The following is a 16,824-nucleotide window of genomic DNA, read 5'->3' as shown; positions in this document are numbered from 1 at the left end:
ACTACGTCCTTCACACTTGTACTATGACCGGTGTGAGGGCAGCCATGTTGTTTTTTCCCTGACGGGCACTCCCTCAATGACAATCGCCATTTATTGGTCAAACAAGAATTTTTAACTAAATGTAGACATTCGACATAAATATTTGACTCAAATAGAAAAATGGTAGCTAACAGATGTGTGAGTGTATGAAAAATCCAACAGCAGAAATTTTTCAGAAAAAAAAGCAAAATGTTTGCACCGTCTGATAATCCCTTGATGCTCGCTGAGCTGCGGTCTAGTGAGGTTGCACGGCGGCGCTTTTCGGCATTTTTTTTGCTAGAAAATGCTGACTTTACTGAATGATGCACGACTGTATTCATATTCTATTCATATTCATCCACTTGCAGTACTCATAGTGCTTCTCATTTAAGCGCAGCAAATTTTCAATTTATGACTTAATTTTTTTGGGTCCCGTGTATTTGTGTCTTAATTGCAATAACAGATCACGTCACGGGATTTTTTAATTAGATTTTATTCCTTAAATCCTCAGAGTATACATACAGTACGGCAGGACACAAACTTGCCTGTCGTCTGTTTGGGTTTTCCTTCGACGTATGCCAGAACAGGTGAAAGCCTAACAATGCCTCCACTGTGGCTCATTTTAATGCATTCAGTGCATTAGATCACCGAAAGCGGCAGACAGAATGACTCTCTATTCTTTATTATCTTTGTGGATACTCAACCGGCAAATATGTTTTCGTGCCGCTATGTGGAATAAATGTTTTTTTTTTTGTTTTTTTTTTTTTAGTAGTCTCCTAACCCTCCCTCCTGTTCTTCCGCCCACCCCGTGTGGCCCCACCCTGCAGCGCATATAAGCTGTGTCCACAAAGGTGGGCATCTGTTATGAGCACATGTGCCAGAGGTGAGCTCGTCCATCCTGCTTTTTCCTCTCTCCCTCTCTCTCTCTCTGAGTCCCCCTGTGGTGATTATTTCAACTTTGCACCTGATCCATTAAGGTAAGAAAAGCTGTGTTTTTACGATGTACATTCTTTTATTTTGGAATTAAGGGGTCATTTCTATTCAATTTGTATTAGTTGAATGTTTGCACATGAATGCACAAGATTTTGTGAGTCTGAAATTGATCTCTGTGCATTTGCTAATTTAATTATCTACATTTTTTTTTCACAAATAAAATACAGTATATTTTATATTTCATTTATCATTTTATTTTACTTTGTTTTCTTTCATAATTAATTGTTAATTATAAAGATTTTTTTTGTTACCTCAAAGTCCTAATCAGTTCTACCACATTTTTGTTAATATTTGTGTGGTCCTGTTTCTGATTTATGAATAGCATGTATTGAATCAATTTCTTTCATTTATTTAATCAATTATTTGTTCTTATCCCAAACATAAAGAAAAACTATATAGTTTTTGTTCATTTTTGTTGTTGTTGTTGTTGTTGTTTTTGTATTTTTTTCACCAAATCCCTAAACAATAACAAAATACATGTCCTTGGCAAACAATAAAAGAAAAACTACTATGTTTTTTTTTGTTTTTTTTTTCGGTTAAAAGCAGAAGCATGTGCTAAAATTTCTTTTGGGGTGTTAAAATAAAGCAACTTATCTAACCACAAAGGTTTTCTTTCAGACTCTAAATATATATATATATATATATATATATATATATATATATACACACCACTTATGGTTCCTTGCCTTCTGACCTGACACAGTTGGCATTTAGTGCCACTATTGCGCTTCATTTTGTTCCATCGCATCCCTGTCAAATGAGTGTACTACGGGATGTGCTGTGTGCACCACATGTGTGTATGAGTGAATGCAAAGCAAATATGCATTGAAATGTTTAGTGAGCGTGCAGGAAGCTGAAGCCAAACTGTCACATGTACGCCATGGGGGCAAGAGCACGCAGTTTGGTGAGAAGAGAGTGCCGAGCAAACACTTCCTCAATTGCTTGGCTGTGCGCTCACCGGCACGCAGCTTTGATACAATCACTGGAATGTACCATCATGCAACCGCAGTACATTACTGAGTGCTTAGAATGATTTCATTGAAAAGTTAAGATGGAGGAATTGTGACAGGTTGCCGGTGTAATTGAATGAATGTAGGCGCGTCTTTATTGTCCAATGTGAGTGTTAGCTACACCGAGATGCTTTTGCCATCGAACAATTGGGTGCTTCAACTGGATTTCCAAACAAAATCTGATTTGAACCTGAAAACAGAGCACATTTTTTGGTACCTTGGTACCTTCTACAATGGTAATTGAAATACTACTAAAAAAAAGGGCTTATTACAGACAAATAAGGTTTGCTTTACACTTACCGAGAATTAGAGATGGGCGCTTTACCCTATTTTGCTGGTCCACCCACTGTCTGCAACCTGGGCACCCTTCCATCATCGTCCCTCCGTCCTTATTCATTAAATAATCCCCCCCTGTCCCTGTCCAACCTCGTCCTTTTATAGGGATTCTATCCTTACATTTCTACCGTCCATAACCCACCCTCAAAAAAAGCATTTGTTCATGGCGCTTTGGGAGAGAGGCTAACGACAGAGGTTTCAGAATTGATAAACATTTAAAGCATTAGCTGGCTAATTTCCTATTCACATCCACATACGTACCCACTTCTGAGTTAACACAGAAGTTTCTCACTTCATCCAGCCATCAGTTTTCTAGAGTGCCTGTCCTCATTCAGCTGACTTTTGAGTACAGGTACTAGACGCCAGCCAATCACAGGACACATATGCATATGGACAAAGAACCACTGACACTATCGTTCACACCTACGGATCATTTCAAATCGTCAATGAAACTAGCATGCATGTTTTTCAAATGTGGGAGGGAACTGGAATACCGCGAGAAAATCCATACAAGCAAGTTGTCAACATGCAAACTCTGTATATGAAGGCCAGACCTAAGATTTGAATTACAGAAACTCAAGACTATGGGTCTGATTTTCATGTCCAGCACATGTCTAGCGCCAAATGCAGTCCAAGCCTACAGTCAGAATTTTGCCCGTATGTGACCCCTATCTGATATTTTTTTACAGTCTGAATGGCTCAATTCCAATTTTTCTTCAAATCGTTTTTATATGTGGTCTTAGATCGGATGCATATTGGAATTTTTGCAATGCGACCACAGTCTGAAGGGACAGGTCACATATACCTGAACTATATATCACCGAAAGCACAATATGCGCTCCACGTAGGTGGGGGAGACTGCTTGGGCCGGAGATTGACAGTTGTTCATGAATCTGCAGTTGTTTTGATAACAGTATTGCCTTTTTTTTTAACATTAATTCAATCCCACTTGAAACATGAAGCATATTGTAGACATTTGTGGTGATAGTAGTCATTCAGCCACACAGATGGTTAATTTGTTACGCGTGGTAATGATGCGACGTCATCTTTAGTAGACGTCTCCCCTGAATGAGGTTGGAAAGCCTCGTCTCATTCCTACAAAATATTTCTGCCTCCTCCTGGACTTGGAAACCGCTTTCCACTCATCATGTGTCCGACTTTGTATTATGTTCGCGTTCAATTTATTTTACATTATGTCCACTGTGGAGCGATACTGTTGATGGATATCTTTTCACTCAAAGAATGGCAGATGTAAATATTTTCTTAAAATCGCAAAATTAAAATCTAAAGCAAGTCTCCATAACAGGGGTGCTCAACTCCAGTAACCAGGTCCTGCATATTTTTAGATGTCTCCCTCCTCTATTCTCATTTAGTGCGCAGTTGTTCTTCATAATGGGTATTCCTCATATTATTCATCATGCATGCGGCTTGATGCTCTGCAGTGCCATCATTGCCCCCCACCGCCCCAAAAAAAAAAAATACGTATCCCAACAGTTTGTAAATTTGTAGTTCCAAAATATGGAGATGAAAATTTTTTTCGCTCATATTCTAGCTTTTTTACCTTAATGTGACTTTTACTAAAAGAACAATGTCTGCCGCTTTGCTGCATGAAAGGGGGTTCCTGAAGATGTCACCCTTTGCATAGTTGACCCCACTGCTCAACAGGAAGCATTTTGAATGTAGTGTGCGTAGGTGTGTGTGTGTGTGTGTGTCGTGTGTACAAACATTGCTCGGGCACACATTATTCTCCAAAGTAGTGAAGGGGTCCTGTGGACAAAGGGACCTCAAGCGTTACTATGGTTGTGTAAAGGAAAGAGGCAGAGGTAAATACTTTGGGTCATCTAGCTGCACAGCTGTGGCACTTGGTGTGTATGCATACGTGAAAATGTGTGTGTGTGGGGGGGGGGGGTGCTACGGGCTAATTTTATGGGCTCGGCCTCATGTGATAGGTCCTCGTGGAGATTAGTCCGTTCCGGGGTCAAATTAGAGCCATCTTCAAAACATAATCGTCTATGTTTTATGTCAAATTTTCATATTCTTAATTGCTTCACAAATGTAAAAATAGTTAAGCAATGAATGTATAAAATAAAATGAAAGATGATGCCTGACAGACCCAGAATGGGAAGGGAAAAAAGTGTCCGTTGTTTGTATGCCAATCAATTTTCTGTCACACCGTGTAATGCTTTTAGATAAACATTGAAGATTAACACAAGCTGTGTGTGGTTATATTGCGTTTTTGTATCGTACAGTGGTGCCTTGACATACGAGTGGCTCAATTTACAAGGTTTTCAAGATTTGAGTCATTGCTCAGCCATTGTAGTTGTTTTATTTATTTATTTATTTATTTATTTTTTGCTTTCATTTTCAAGCACAGACTTGATGCAAGCGTTGTATGCTGGCAACTTAAATCACTTCACAACAAGCAGTAGTTTGACAAATTATGAACAACACTTCAAAAAGCTAAATAGCTGTACCATTTGAGCAATGGATTGAACACAAATGGTGCAGCATGCAGACAGGCATAATAGCTATGCTGTCAAATATTATATTCATATTTTTATTGCAATAATTATTCATTTGTATTTATATATTACTATTATTAGTGCTGAACTGATGAGCTGAGAGGATTTGACACATGTCAATGAAAAGTATATCTTTCTGTCTGTTTTATACTGCCCCCAGGTGGTCAAGGTGGGCACACCGGAAAAAGGCCAACAAATTGATGCAGTGTAACAAAAACTCTTTCAATTAAAAAAAAAATCTTTACTGTATGTTTCTATAAAGTACAGCATTATGGTTTTCTTTATTAGTTATTTTGGATGGGGGCTTAACTGGATTAATTAAATTGGCTTTGGGTCGCACGACCAATCTAACTGGCTAATGTTTTAGAGCTTTTTCAAGCAGTTTCTCTGCTCTTGTAAACTGTGAATTTGAGGTTCCCCCCTCCTCATATATATATTTGTTATGCCTTCGACTGTTAGCTCACCTGATGTCTTTGGGTCTCTGGGCTGGAACGTCTCCAAAATTGAGGGGAGGCGAGTCACTGATGTGGGTCGGCAAGCAAACAGGAAGATGGTTTGGAACAGATTCGCCTCTGTTACACAGAGACGAAGGAAAGGAAAGGTAGACGGCGAGAAGAGCCTTGTCGCCGTCTGACAGATGATGAATGGATCGGGGAGGAAGATGTTTCCGTCTGCGGTGCTTAGTAGGCGAGGCTTTGATGGACACTGTCAGAGAGGTCGTCTTTTGATGTTTATTGGAGAAGTAGTTGACGGCACTGCATCAATGCAAGTACAGTGCAGTTCCACACCAACCACAATATTGGTAAATGAATACCTCTTTGAGCATTGTTGTTGCATTATTTGTTTACATTATAGTTTCAAAGGGTGCATAATATTGTGACCAAATACCACTTCTAGTACTACTTGCTTATTATTATTATCATTTATTTATTCTAAGGAGCCGTCCGTTAGAGCCAGTTTTTCGTTACGTCAGAATACTTTATTTTTTCCGAGACCCATGAACATGTAAAAACATGTAATACAGTTTGAAAACATTTTGGGTAAATTTGGCAAAGCCTCAAAATGCCCATGCAATACATAATTGTTGTAAATTAATATTTTTAAATAGATTAGTCCTCCGTACCGCCAAATAGCATCTGGTCCTCTGACCTGAGGCACCAGGTCGGTATGTAGTGTTGGAAGAGTTCAAAGAGGCAGTGGGGTGTTTAGATATTTATTTAAATATTTAAAAACCAATAAAAAAGAATTTTAAACTCTAAAATGTCTAGGGAGCCTGTGGAACGAGGCCAGAATTGGAGTTATGCGCTACATCCCACGAGCTCCAGTTAGGAGATGAGCGGCAGCATTTTGGACCAACTGGAGACACTTGAGGGAGGACTCGCGGATTCCAAAGTGCATAAATTGTAACACGTGACTAATATGTGTCTGTTGATGGCGCCAAAGTGCAGTTTACTGGCATTGTGGCAAAATGGAGCCAATTCTGGAACTAACAGACTTTGGAGAGAGAAAGAGAGAGAACGGTATTGATATATATTGCACGTGGAAGACAACACAAGGGTATTATTATTTTTAAAATGTTGGTGTTAATTATTGTATTATAAACTGGAATACATTTTTTTTCCAGCGGCTTTATGCATTTTGTTTTTAATATATAACATTCCAGTGTAACAGTTACAACTTTACATTTTCAATATTTTATTTTAATTTTCATACCGGTTGTTTCAGTTATCATAATTATGCAATATGATTACAGCCTCCTTTATTTTTCCCTTCATCTTGATAATCCTTAACGTAGTGCCATCATCACGTTTGAGGCGGACCAATGAAAAAGCCTGTTATTCAGCTGCTGCACTTAAATGACATTCTGCCGTTCATGCGCAAATGTCCAGCATCTTAGGTGGACGTTGACACAATGTGAAGAAACCCAATTCGATATATATCATTGAATACAACGTGCTTGTGTGACATGTCGGGAAAAGATGGACATCTGGAAGCAGTGTGGCAAACAGCAGGGCACACACACTCATACATACGTATATGTATATTAAACACAGTCAACGACTTCGGGTTTTGTTTAGTTTTTGTAGGAACATGTGCATGAGGCTAGACAGCACATGTTCAAATGTCCTCAGTACAAGTATTAATGCTATTGTTTCTATACAGATTGTTGTACCATTTTACGATTTGAATAGCAGTGAATCCATTGCATATGGCAGGTTGTTGAAGGAGGTTGAATGTGTTCCCCAATAATATTTATTTCCATATGCTGTATTTATATCATAAATCTCTTTGCCAAAATACTCTTTGTATCCACCCTGACCTAACCAAAAGCACTCTCGCTCCCTACTTTGTTACCTCCCCAAGCTACTTACTTCCATCCCTTCTTGTCTCAATTACCGACCCACTCACAACTACTTGGCTTTGCACCTTCCTTTCTGCCTTCCCTTCGGTGGAATTAAAACGTCTACACACCCTTGCTTAAATGGCAGATATTTACGATATTCTTCCCTATTAATGTGATCTGAAACCCGAATAAATCTTTCCAAGGGAGGAAGTCGAAATTAACAACAGAAATAAAGTGGTTGCATGGTTAGAAGTGTAACATTTGTATGCATTTAACAATAAAAGTAAAGTAAGATACAGAAATTAACACATACAAAATGTAACCTTTGTGACTTTTGATGCAAAGTTGACATTGGTTAAGATGACAAAGACTTCTGAAACAATGTCAACTTAGCATCAAAAGTGCCATAATTTACCGAATGACACTTAATGACATCGGTCGTCAGGATTCAATCATGTTCATGACCGGTGCCATGTCATGATTATGACAGTCTAATGAACCCGCACTCAAATAAAGTGTTACCATGTAGGTCGGCGTTTCAAATAGTTTTTAAGCCACCTGAGAAGGCCTTGCTGAGCACTGCAAATTACAAACCTTATATACTGTTTAAAAACACAAATTGCATTACTCAAAATCCAAAGAAAGTATCCATGATTTCTATCATTCCATCAATTTTTAAAGTGCTTGTCATTCAAAAGAATGCAACTCAAAATGCTTCACATTATAAAATCAAAGGAAGCAATTGAGGGAATCACACCAGCTATTTTCTGCTTTGCAAAAGGAGTTGGCGCTAATATGCGAATCATAAAATGCTACCCGACTTCTCACGCCATGAGCACTCACGACTGCGTTACATACACAAGTGACCTCACGTCTGCCCCTTGAATGGGCCACTATTGTGCGATGACACAGTGGCACTTTGGAGCGCATAACAAACTTCTTTCTATTCACACTTCACATGCCGCCGCTGCCGTTTCCTCAAATAACAAATAACAAGTTCAAGCAGTGGAAATTGCTGGTTAATTTTCACGCCGAGTGAATGAAAGAGTCCCTTGGGAGGCGACACTTATTTTCAATCACGTGCCGAGGGGGCACCCGCTCGGCAGGTAGGGTCACGAGGTGTTTCCACCTCCCTGGTTACCGTGACAACGGGGTGTTGCTATGTGACAAGTGAACAGGCGCTCCTTGTGTACTTGTCACAGTATTTCCATCCTTTCAAAAACATCTATTCACGCACTTACTTACATCATGTATCAATATGGGGGGAGGGGGGGCACCCTTGCAGCAGGTCATAAAATGTTCCATGTTGTTTTTAAATATTTCTCTAACATTTTAAAAGGCTCCCTCTGGTCAATATTGCTTTTGTCATTCATTGACCCAGAGGAAAACTATGACGTTAGTTTTGTTTTGTTTGCACTTGACACAGGATTTCCTTCATTGCGTTATTAGCAAACCAGTAAAATATTTCCTCTCTTCCTGACTCCATACCGGAAAAAAATATTATTAAGTGTGACAGACCTGTTTATGTTTGTGGACAAACACGAATATTCAAACAGGCACGTGCATGACATCCGATATTACAGCAGCACAATAACATGCACTCATACGGCGAATAATGCCGAGACGCTGGAGAGGTATTCATTCAACAACGTTTACTACGATTGTGGTGTCGAATTAGAGCAGTCATTCCCAACCGAGTGCCACGGCACACTCGTCTGTTGTGAGAAATCACCAGCGGTGCCATGGCAAATGAGCCGATTGCAATTAAATTGTCTGAAAATTATTTTTTGATGATGACAAATAAAACTACTTTGTTCATCTATCTGTGCCGGTGATGGATAGATAGAGGTTTATTTGTGAGTAAATTGAGATCATTATTTCAACATTCAACAATGTAAAATGGGTGCCTTGGCCGAATAGAGGTTGGGAAACACTGTTCAAGATAATGGGAATGATTGTCTTTTTAAATGGATACCTTTTGAAAGTAAGTCTTACCTCAGGGGACCATTAATGGATATCTTGTCTCTTCTATTTGGATCTCGTTTGGTTGAGCAAATGAAGTGTCCTGGAAGTGAGATTTTCAATTTGGAGCAGAGATTGACGGCACATGGGCCATACACGACCCTATTTATAATATTTGGGCCTGCTATGAAATTCGAAGAACATCCCAAAAAGCATGTAATCCTCCATGAGACTGATTGGAAGTCACCCTATCATGTTTTGAACTCTGGCCTAAAAAGCATCAACTATTGTGAAAATGATTGATTTTTAGATTTCTGATTCAAACGTCCAAAAAAAAAAAAAAAAAAGTAAAATTAACTTCCTAGTTGGAATTGATGTTAATTTCTTACATTAATGCTTCAAAAAAAAAAAAAAAAAACTTTTCTCAAGTGGGTGCAGCGACTGTGGCATGGATTAAGTTTGACATCTATACGATTTGTCATTCTCATGTTCTGTAATAGCCTGCAAAACAAGAGGATTTGAATCGGGCAGCGTTGTGACACCGGAGAAAATGACGGACAATGCACCTGCGTTTTGTGTAGATCTTAAAACTTTGCATCAGCTGTTGACCTCAGAGGAGATGAGGAATAAACTGCTTCAGTTTATTTGAAGAAAAACTCCTAAGCAATTTTGGAACCAGAATCATGTGCGCTTCATCAATGTGCGCTTTCACACACAATACATTTCCAGGTTTTAAGCACCACAGGCAAATACACACACACACACACACACACACACACATTGGTCAGTCACTTCCCTCCAGCAGCTGCGAGGTTGCACTGTGTCACCATGGAGGTAAATGTATTTAAAAAAAAAAACTCAGTACAACTGAGGACCAGTCAGAGACTGTGGCTTTGCCCTGCCAGTCCACTTCAGCGTGCTTCCCAGGAAGCCGTCAGACAAAACGGCCATTAGGGATTAACCACTTAGAAGGAACCTGTTTTGCATACTAAATTAAGGAGAACTGCCACCCAATCAGAACAAAGCTTTGTTACATATTGAATATGTTGTAATATTGAGAAAAGCACTTGCTCAAAAGATTTGTGACCAATGAAAATAGTTTGGCAAAGGGCATCCTGCTCATTTACAAATCAAATTATCCAGCAAACTAGATACAAGTACGTCAAAGATTATAATTTCCAAATATAGACAGTTAACATGCCTGAAAACAAACTCACTGATGCATCCTGAGAATGTGTGTACTTGGCTAAGTTGCAATGCTTTTTTGGATACGTCATCTTATGCGAGCAAAGCATGACATCAAAGTTTGTGGATTGTTTTGAAGATTGGATATGAAAAAAATCAAATGCAAAGATGTGTTCATCTCTGCTTGCAGTTTTGGTTATTTTGTTCCTGGCTGTGTGTTTTTTTATTTTTTTTCAAGAGAATCATCCGTACAATAAATCTATTCGGGTCACGCCATTGATAACAATATTATGCAAAGACGATTCAGTTCAGAGAGAAAAAAATCCTTCTTTTTTTGCAAGGGATTTGCGTTTGCCATGACTACGCAATCCATTCCCTTTCAAAGGCCATCTCTCATCGGGGGGTAGACAGTAACACGGTCCTGTCAAAATTACCAGTCGACTGAGAAAAGGTCAGAGATCCGAAGCAAAAGAGCATCAGTGGCGCAGATAGTGTCGGGATGTGGCTGGGAATTCCGAAAACAACAGTAAAACTGTCTTGAATAAAGCTAAAATGGGAATGAGGCTGAACCTTGACGACAGGATGGAAATTGGTGGTATAAGGAATGATGGAATGACAAAAGTAGACGATTCACGCAACAGGGACTCTTATTTGCTTACTACGGAGTCACGAGACTATACAGTAGAAACCATATGTGTTACATCATGGTGGCTGAACATGTAGGAATACAATTTCATGTCCAGGCACAAAGCCAGCAGCAGGGAGGCACACTCTTGTTTTGGCTCCAGACCAACATGTTTTCGCCATGATGAGAAAATAGGTACAGCATTGTTTGACTGTTGCTCCACATTTTCTTTATCAGGGACTATTTAAATTTTCATTTAAAAGAATCAATAGAGCACTTTAAGACAATCGGCACTATATACAAAGTGCTGTATATATAGCAAAAATAAGTTATACAAAAACTAATTAATAATAAAGGCAGTAAAAAGCAGAGGCCCCAGAATTGAACCTTGTGCAATACCATAAGACAGTGGAGCAGTTTGGGAGTCAGAGCAACCAAGGCTAACACAAAAGGTTCTGTCAAACAAATAAGATCCAAACTACTCTGAAGCACCGCCACGAATGCCCACCTGGTGCTGTAAACGAGCCAACGTTGTACTGTGATCCACCGTATAAAACGCTGCAGTAAAATTCAACAAAAATCAGCCACTCAGTTTCCAGTATCATTTGCCAGGATGATGTCATTAAAAACTTATAACAGGGCTGACTCTGTGCTCTGTAGTCAAGCTAAAATATGTATATATTTTTGATTAGGTACATCAACATCATTGCCAGTGTGAAGTTTCAGAATTTTGATCGAGATATTAAGAATATTAACTAATTATTACAACTTAATTCTCTTAACCTTATATACGAACATACATTTTTCTCATAAAACAAATCAGTCAAAAATCACTTTTACCATTTACTTTCTTTTCAGTGTAGCTTAAAAAAAGGGAAAAAAAGCTAAAATCACATTTGATATATCAAAAGGCTGGTCAGCTGTATGAACTGCAAATTATTTAGCATTGATCTGGGAAAGTATCTCATCAACAGTATACAAGAATAAACTTATTGATGCAATATAACGCACATCACATGACTTTGATCAATTAAAGCTAATGTCCACCCTTATCTAAATGTTATTCTCTCGCTTTGCTACAGGCCTTGGCCATGCCGCCCTTCCGGCCCTCATTCCTCCTGACCTTGCTCCAGCTTGTCGTACTTACATATGTAAGTGATGGGAAGTACTATGGACACAATCAACACCCTCAACAATACCAGCAGCAGTTGCAAATGCAACACCTTCAACACATGGGCATGGGCAATGAAGGCTACCCCCAGCAACAGTACATTGGCAAAGATGTGCCCTATATGCAATATCCTCAGTATAGGAAGGAACTCCCCCAGATGCCCATGATGAAGGGCAAAGAAAAGGCTCGTAAAGGGGGTGGCTATAATGGTGGACAAGACAAAGGTAAGAAATAACTTTTTACCCCAATTGTCATAAAGATTAATGTGAACTGAGTCCTCCTGAGATTCCTGATCGCAATCATGCATGATTTAATATGATATAATATGTGTATCTTCGATCACAGGTCAAACAATCCCAAGTGGTGCTGAAGGAATTCCCCAAGGACAACCGGGTCCACTTGGGCCACCTGGTCCAGAAGGACCTATGGGTCCCCCTGGACCTCCAGGCAATGGCCAACCAGGACCAGCAGGGCTTCCTGGACCTCCCGGTCAACCAGGAGTACCTGGGATGGGTAAACCAGGGTTACCAGGACCACCAGGCAGACAGGGAGGGCTCGGCCAGCTTGGGCCACAAGGAGAAATGGGCCTGAGGGGTGAACTGGGGCAGCCAGGACAACCAGGACGTCAGGGTCCACCAGGACCACCTGGGTTACCTGGAATAGGTAAACCAGGTGTCCAGGGACTGCCCGGCCAACCAGGGATGAAAGGAGAGCCAGGTCACAAAGGACTGCCAGGACTTCCTGGATTACAAGGACCCAAAGGTGATAAAGGAATGGGACTACCGGGGCAACCAGGTCATAAAGGTCTGCCGGGACTACAAGGCCCTCCTGGACCAAGAGGCTTACCTGGCTTTGGAAAACCAGGTTTGAATGGAATGCCAGGCCCACAAGGACCTCCGGGGGACAAGGGGCATCCAGGACTGAAAGGACTAAGTGGGCCTCCAGGTGAAGGAGGACCACCAGGCCCACCTGGTCTACCCGGGCAAGGAAAACCAGGTCAAAATGGTCTACCAGGACAGCCAGGAATGCAGGGTGGGAAAGGCCATCCAGGACCACCTGGTTTACTAGGAAAGCCAGGACTGCCTGGCTTTGGTAAACCAGGCCTACAAGGACCAAAGGGTGATAAAGGTATGAATGGGCCACCTGGACCTCTAGGACCAAAAGGCGATAAAGGCCATGCAGGATTACCTGGTATGCCTGGACCAGCTGGCCCAGGTGGTCAAACAGGCCCTCCAGGACCCAAGGGTCCCTCTGGGGGCGTAGGCTTACCAGGTCCAAAAGGAGAATGTGGAGAAGGAGGACCTAAAGGGATTGATGGAATTAGGGGTGACTCTGGTACGCCTGGATTACCTGGTACCGATGGTTTACCTGGAGAACGTGGAACTCCAGGGCCGAGAGGTCCACAAGGACCAAGTGGCACTAAAGGAGAGAATGGACATAAAGGTCTTCCTGGTTTACCAGGTACGCCTGGACTTCCTGGGCCCAAAGGAGAAGGTGGATTTCCTGGTGAAATGGGACCTCAAGGTCCTAAAGGAATCCCTGGCATGGATGGTGTAGCTGGCCCAATCGGATCACCTGGACTTCAAGGACCAAAAGGAGACTTCGGCCCTCCAGGTCCTCCAGGCATTGCAGGTGAAGGCATTCCAGGTCATCCTGGTCCTATTGGACCTCGTGGGAAAGAAGGCCCATCAGGACCCCAAGGACTGAGTGGAACACCTGGCCTTCCAGGACCCCCAGGCCCACCAGGAGAACCTGGAGTGTCTCCGGACTTGGCTGGAGTGCTCTCCCATATGGGCCCTGGACTGGATGGTGAGAAGGCTGGCGGCTATGGTAAAAAAGGAAAATATGGAGGAAATGGCGCCGAAGTCATGGGAATCAGTGGGCTGGAAATGCCAGCATTCACAGCTATATCGTCAACTCCATTCCCACCCGTGAACACTCCGGTGGTGTTTGAGAAGCCTTTGTACAACGGTCGCCAAAACTTCAACCCCCAAACGGGAATATTCACCTGTGAAGTCCCTGGCATTTATTACTTTGCATACCACATCCATTGCAAAGGCTCCAATGTGTGGGTGGCCCTGATGAGGAACAATGAGCCGGTGATGTATACATATGATGAATACAAGAAGGGGTACTTAGATCAAGCATCAGGAAGTGCAGTCTTACCTTTACAACCAGGGGACACGGTGTACATTCAGCTGCCCTCAGATCAGGCTGCAGGACTTTACGCTGGAGAGTATGTCCATTCGTCCTTCTCTGGCTTTCTACTGTACCCATTGTAAGTGAAAAGTGAACAATAGGAGATGGGCTGCATTTTTGTTGTCAAAAAGTGGACTTTTAAGTGGAAATCTGGTATCGTCATCAATCCAGATGAAAAGGCATTTTGGTTTTGAAAAGGAAGTATGATGGTCTGTATATAAAACGCATTTTACACCACAGAACCATTCGTCCACATGCAATTTTATATACATAAAGGTATAGAATAACCTATGGTAAGGCATTCACAGAAGACCTGAATGACTTATTCCCTCAAATAGTGGCCTCCTTGAATAGACACTGTGTCTCAATTAGTCGGCGGGTGTGTCGCCAATTTAAAGTCTGTTGTTAACCAAAACAGAAGCACCAAAAGAGGGATGTGAAACAGTCTCTCAGATAAAAGTGCCAGAGTCTTGTTTGTTGTAAACAACAATTTAAGATGATTTTACAATATGTGGGGACTAGATTAGAGTTCCAATAGACTCTACCATGTCACTCCACAACGTAGTGTGCGTCCATGTGTACATTCCCGAGATATATGTGCCTTATTTTTTCCCACCTAGTCTTTCATTTCTTTCTGTCTTTTCTCCATTATGATATAAAAGATAGACGGTAAATATATGTATAAATTGTTCGCTAGATCCGAGAAATTGCAAATAATAGACGAGGTCACCAACCATCGGCAGTTGAGTAGCCAAATACCGCTGGCCACTAGATGAGGAAATAGGGTAGCGTTGATAGAATTCTTGCAAACCAAGCAAATGCAGTTTGTTTGTACATTTCAATGTGAGGACAAGAAGTGAATTTGAAAATTATGCAAAGAACAACTGAGCATAAAAATGATAAGCTGTTGCAATAAGGTGAAAAGTGGCAGCTACCAAATGTGGCAAAGAATGTAAAGATTAGCCAAAAACATGAACACATACATTGATGGTGACCTCTTTCCCCCATCGTGCATAACTATAAATACAGGTATTGCCTTTTCCATAAAAGTAATTTAACATTCCAGTATTGTGCCACATATACTATATACAATTATATATGAGTAACATTTGCAGAGCATAATGTTTTCTTTTTGCTTACTTACGGTATCTTTGCTTTAATTCTGCTGGAGATTTAAACTGAATTGGTGCTATGATAATTGCGCTGCAGAGAATTTAAAACTTAATGCAATAACACTACCTATATGAATAACACCCCCCAAAAAAATCCAACTAACTTCCATACTGTATTGTGTTTACATCTCTCAACAATTGGATTTGGCAAGTAAATTGGATACATGCAAAAGATGAAATTCCATTGATGAAAAATGCCACAATACCTGGTTTTATCAAATTTGTCTTTACTGTACAGTCATTTTATTTATGTAATTGTTGCTGCCAATCTGAAATGTGTAATGGCAGTATAACTACTCACAAAAGGGGGACATAAAGCAAAATTTGATGTGAAGATGAATCAAAAGTGATGGAACGTGGGTGAGTACTTATGATGTCAGTAATTTATTATTTGGACCGGTAATTGCCTTCCATGTAAGTGTAAGAGGCATAGGGGGGGAAACTTTTAAAAAGAAAATATAAATGTATTTTTCCTTCCAAGCATGGTGCTAATATTGTCAGTGTAACCTGAGAATTAATGTATTAATGTTTCACTGTTGTTATAATGATTATTTTTTGGTCTATGCTGTTTTTCTAAATAAAGATGTTACTGAAAACGATCACAAAGTTCTTTATTTCAGTACCAAATAATCCCCAAAATACAAAAATTAATAAAATCACATTTTAGTTAAGTAGCAAGTACACCTAGACAGTAATAATGAAATAAGTACTTTGATGGAAAGTGTCACAAAGGTCATTTATTTTTATGTTACCCAACACGTATTTATAATTATGCTTATGTAAATGAAAAAAAAGTTCAACAAACAAGTGAGTTAAGAAAATGAGATGTTATTTGTATTTTTATATAACAAATATTTTATTGTTTTATTTACAGTTACAGTTAGTCATGGTATTATTATGTAATAAAATATTTCCAGAATTTGTAGATGTTATTCATATTTCTCATTTATTGAAAAATATTAATTACTTTTGTTACTTAAAAAATATTCTTATTGACATGAGCATTAATTCACTTCAGTCACAAAAAAAAAAATCATAGCTTACTTTGTATTTATCTATCCATTATCCGTACCGCTTCTCCTCACTAGGGTTGCGGGACTTTGTATTTATGCATTCTTAATTTTTTAAAATACAATTATTCTCAGAAATACATAAACAATAATATTAATCTAAAACATATTAAACTAAATTTATTGGTTATGTAATAAATATATTATTATTTGGAAAGACATTAGATATTTCTACTTATCATAAAATATTCCTATCGATTTGTGATATTCCTCATCA

The 16,824-nt window shown here is 39.9% G+C and overlaps 1 protein-coding gene across 1 annotated transcript; it reads left to right on the top strand.

The window, feature by feature from the left end:
* The first annotated feature begins 894 nt into the window (after window positions 1–894).
* Window positions 895–16,020, top strand: col8a1a (collagen, type VIII, alpha 1a). Its single transcript, XM_088315140.1, has 3 exons — window positions 895–995; window positions 12,078–12,390; window positions 12,512–16,020. The coding sequence occupies exons 2-3, from the start codon at window positions 12,087–12,089 to the stop codon at window positions 14,446–14,448; spliced, it is 2,241 nt and encodes a 746-aa protein (XP_088171266.1). The 5' UTR covers window positions 895–995; window positions 12,078–12,086; the 3' UTR covers window positions 14,449–16,020.
* Window positions 16,021–16,824: the final 804 nt, after the last annotated feature.

Source organism: Idiotropiscis lumnitzeri, chromosome 14 (genome assembly GCF_059441095.1).
Source record: "Idiotropiscis lumnitzeri isolate Australia: NSW breed Sydney's pygmy pipehorse chromosome 14, RoL_Ilum_1.0, whole genome shotgun sequence".
Lineage (NCBI taxonomy): Eukaryota > Metazoa > Chordata > Actinopteri > Syngnathiformes > Syngnathidae > Idiotropiscis > Idiotropiscis lumnitzeri.
Note: the sequence above shows the minus strand (reverse complement) of the source record. Positions and strands in the feature narration are given on the sequence as shown.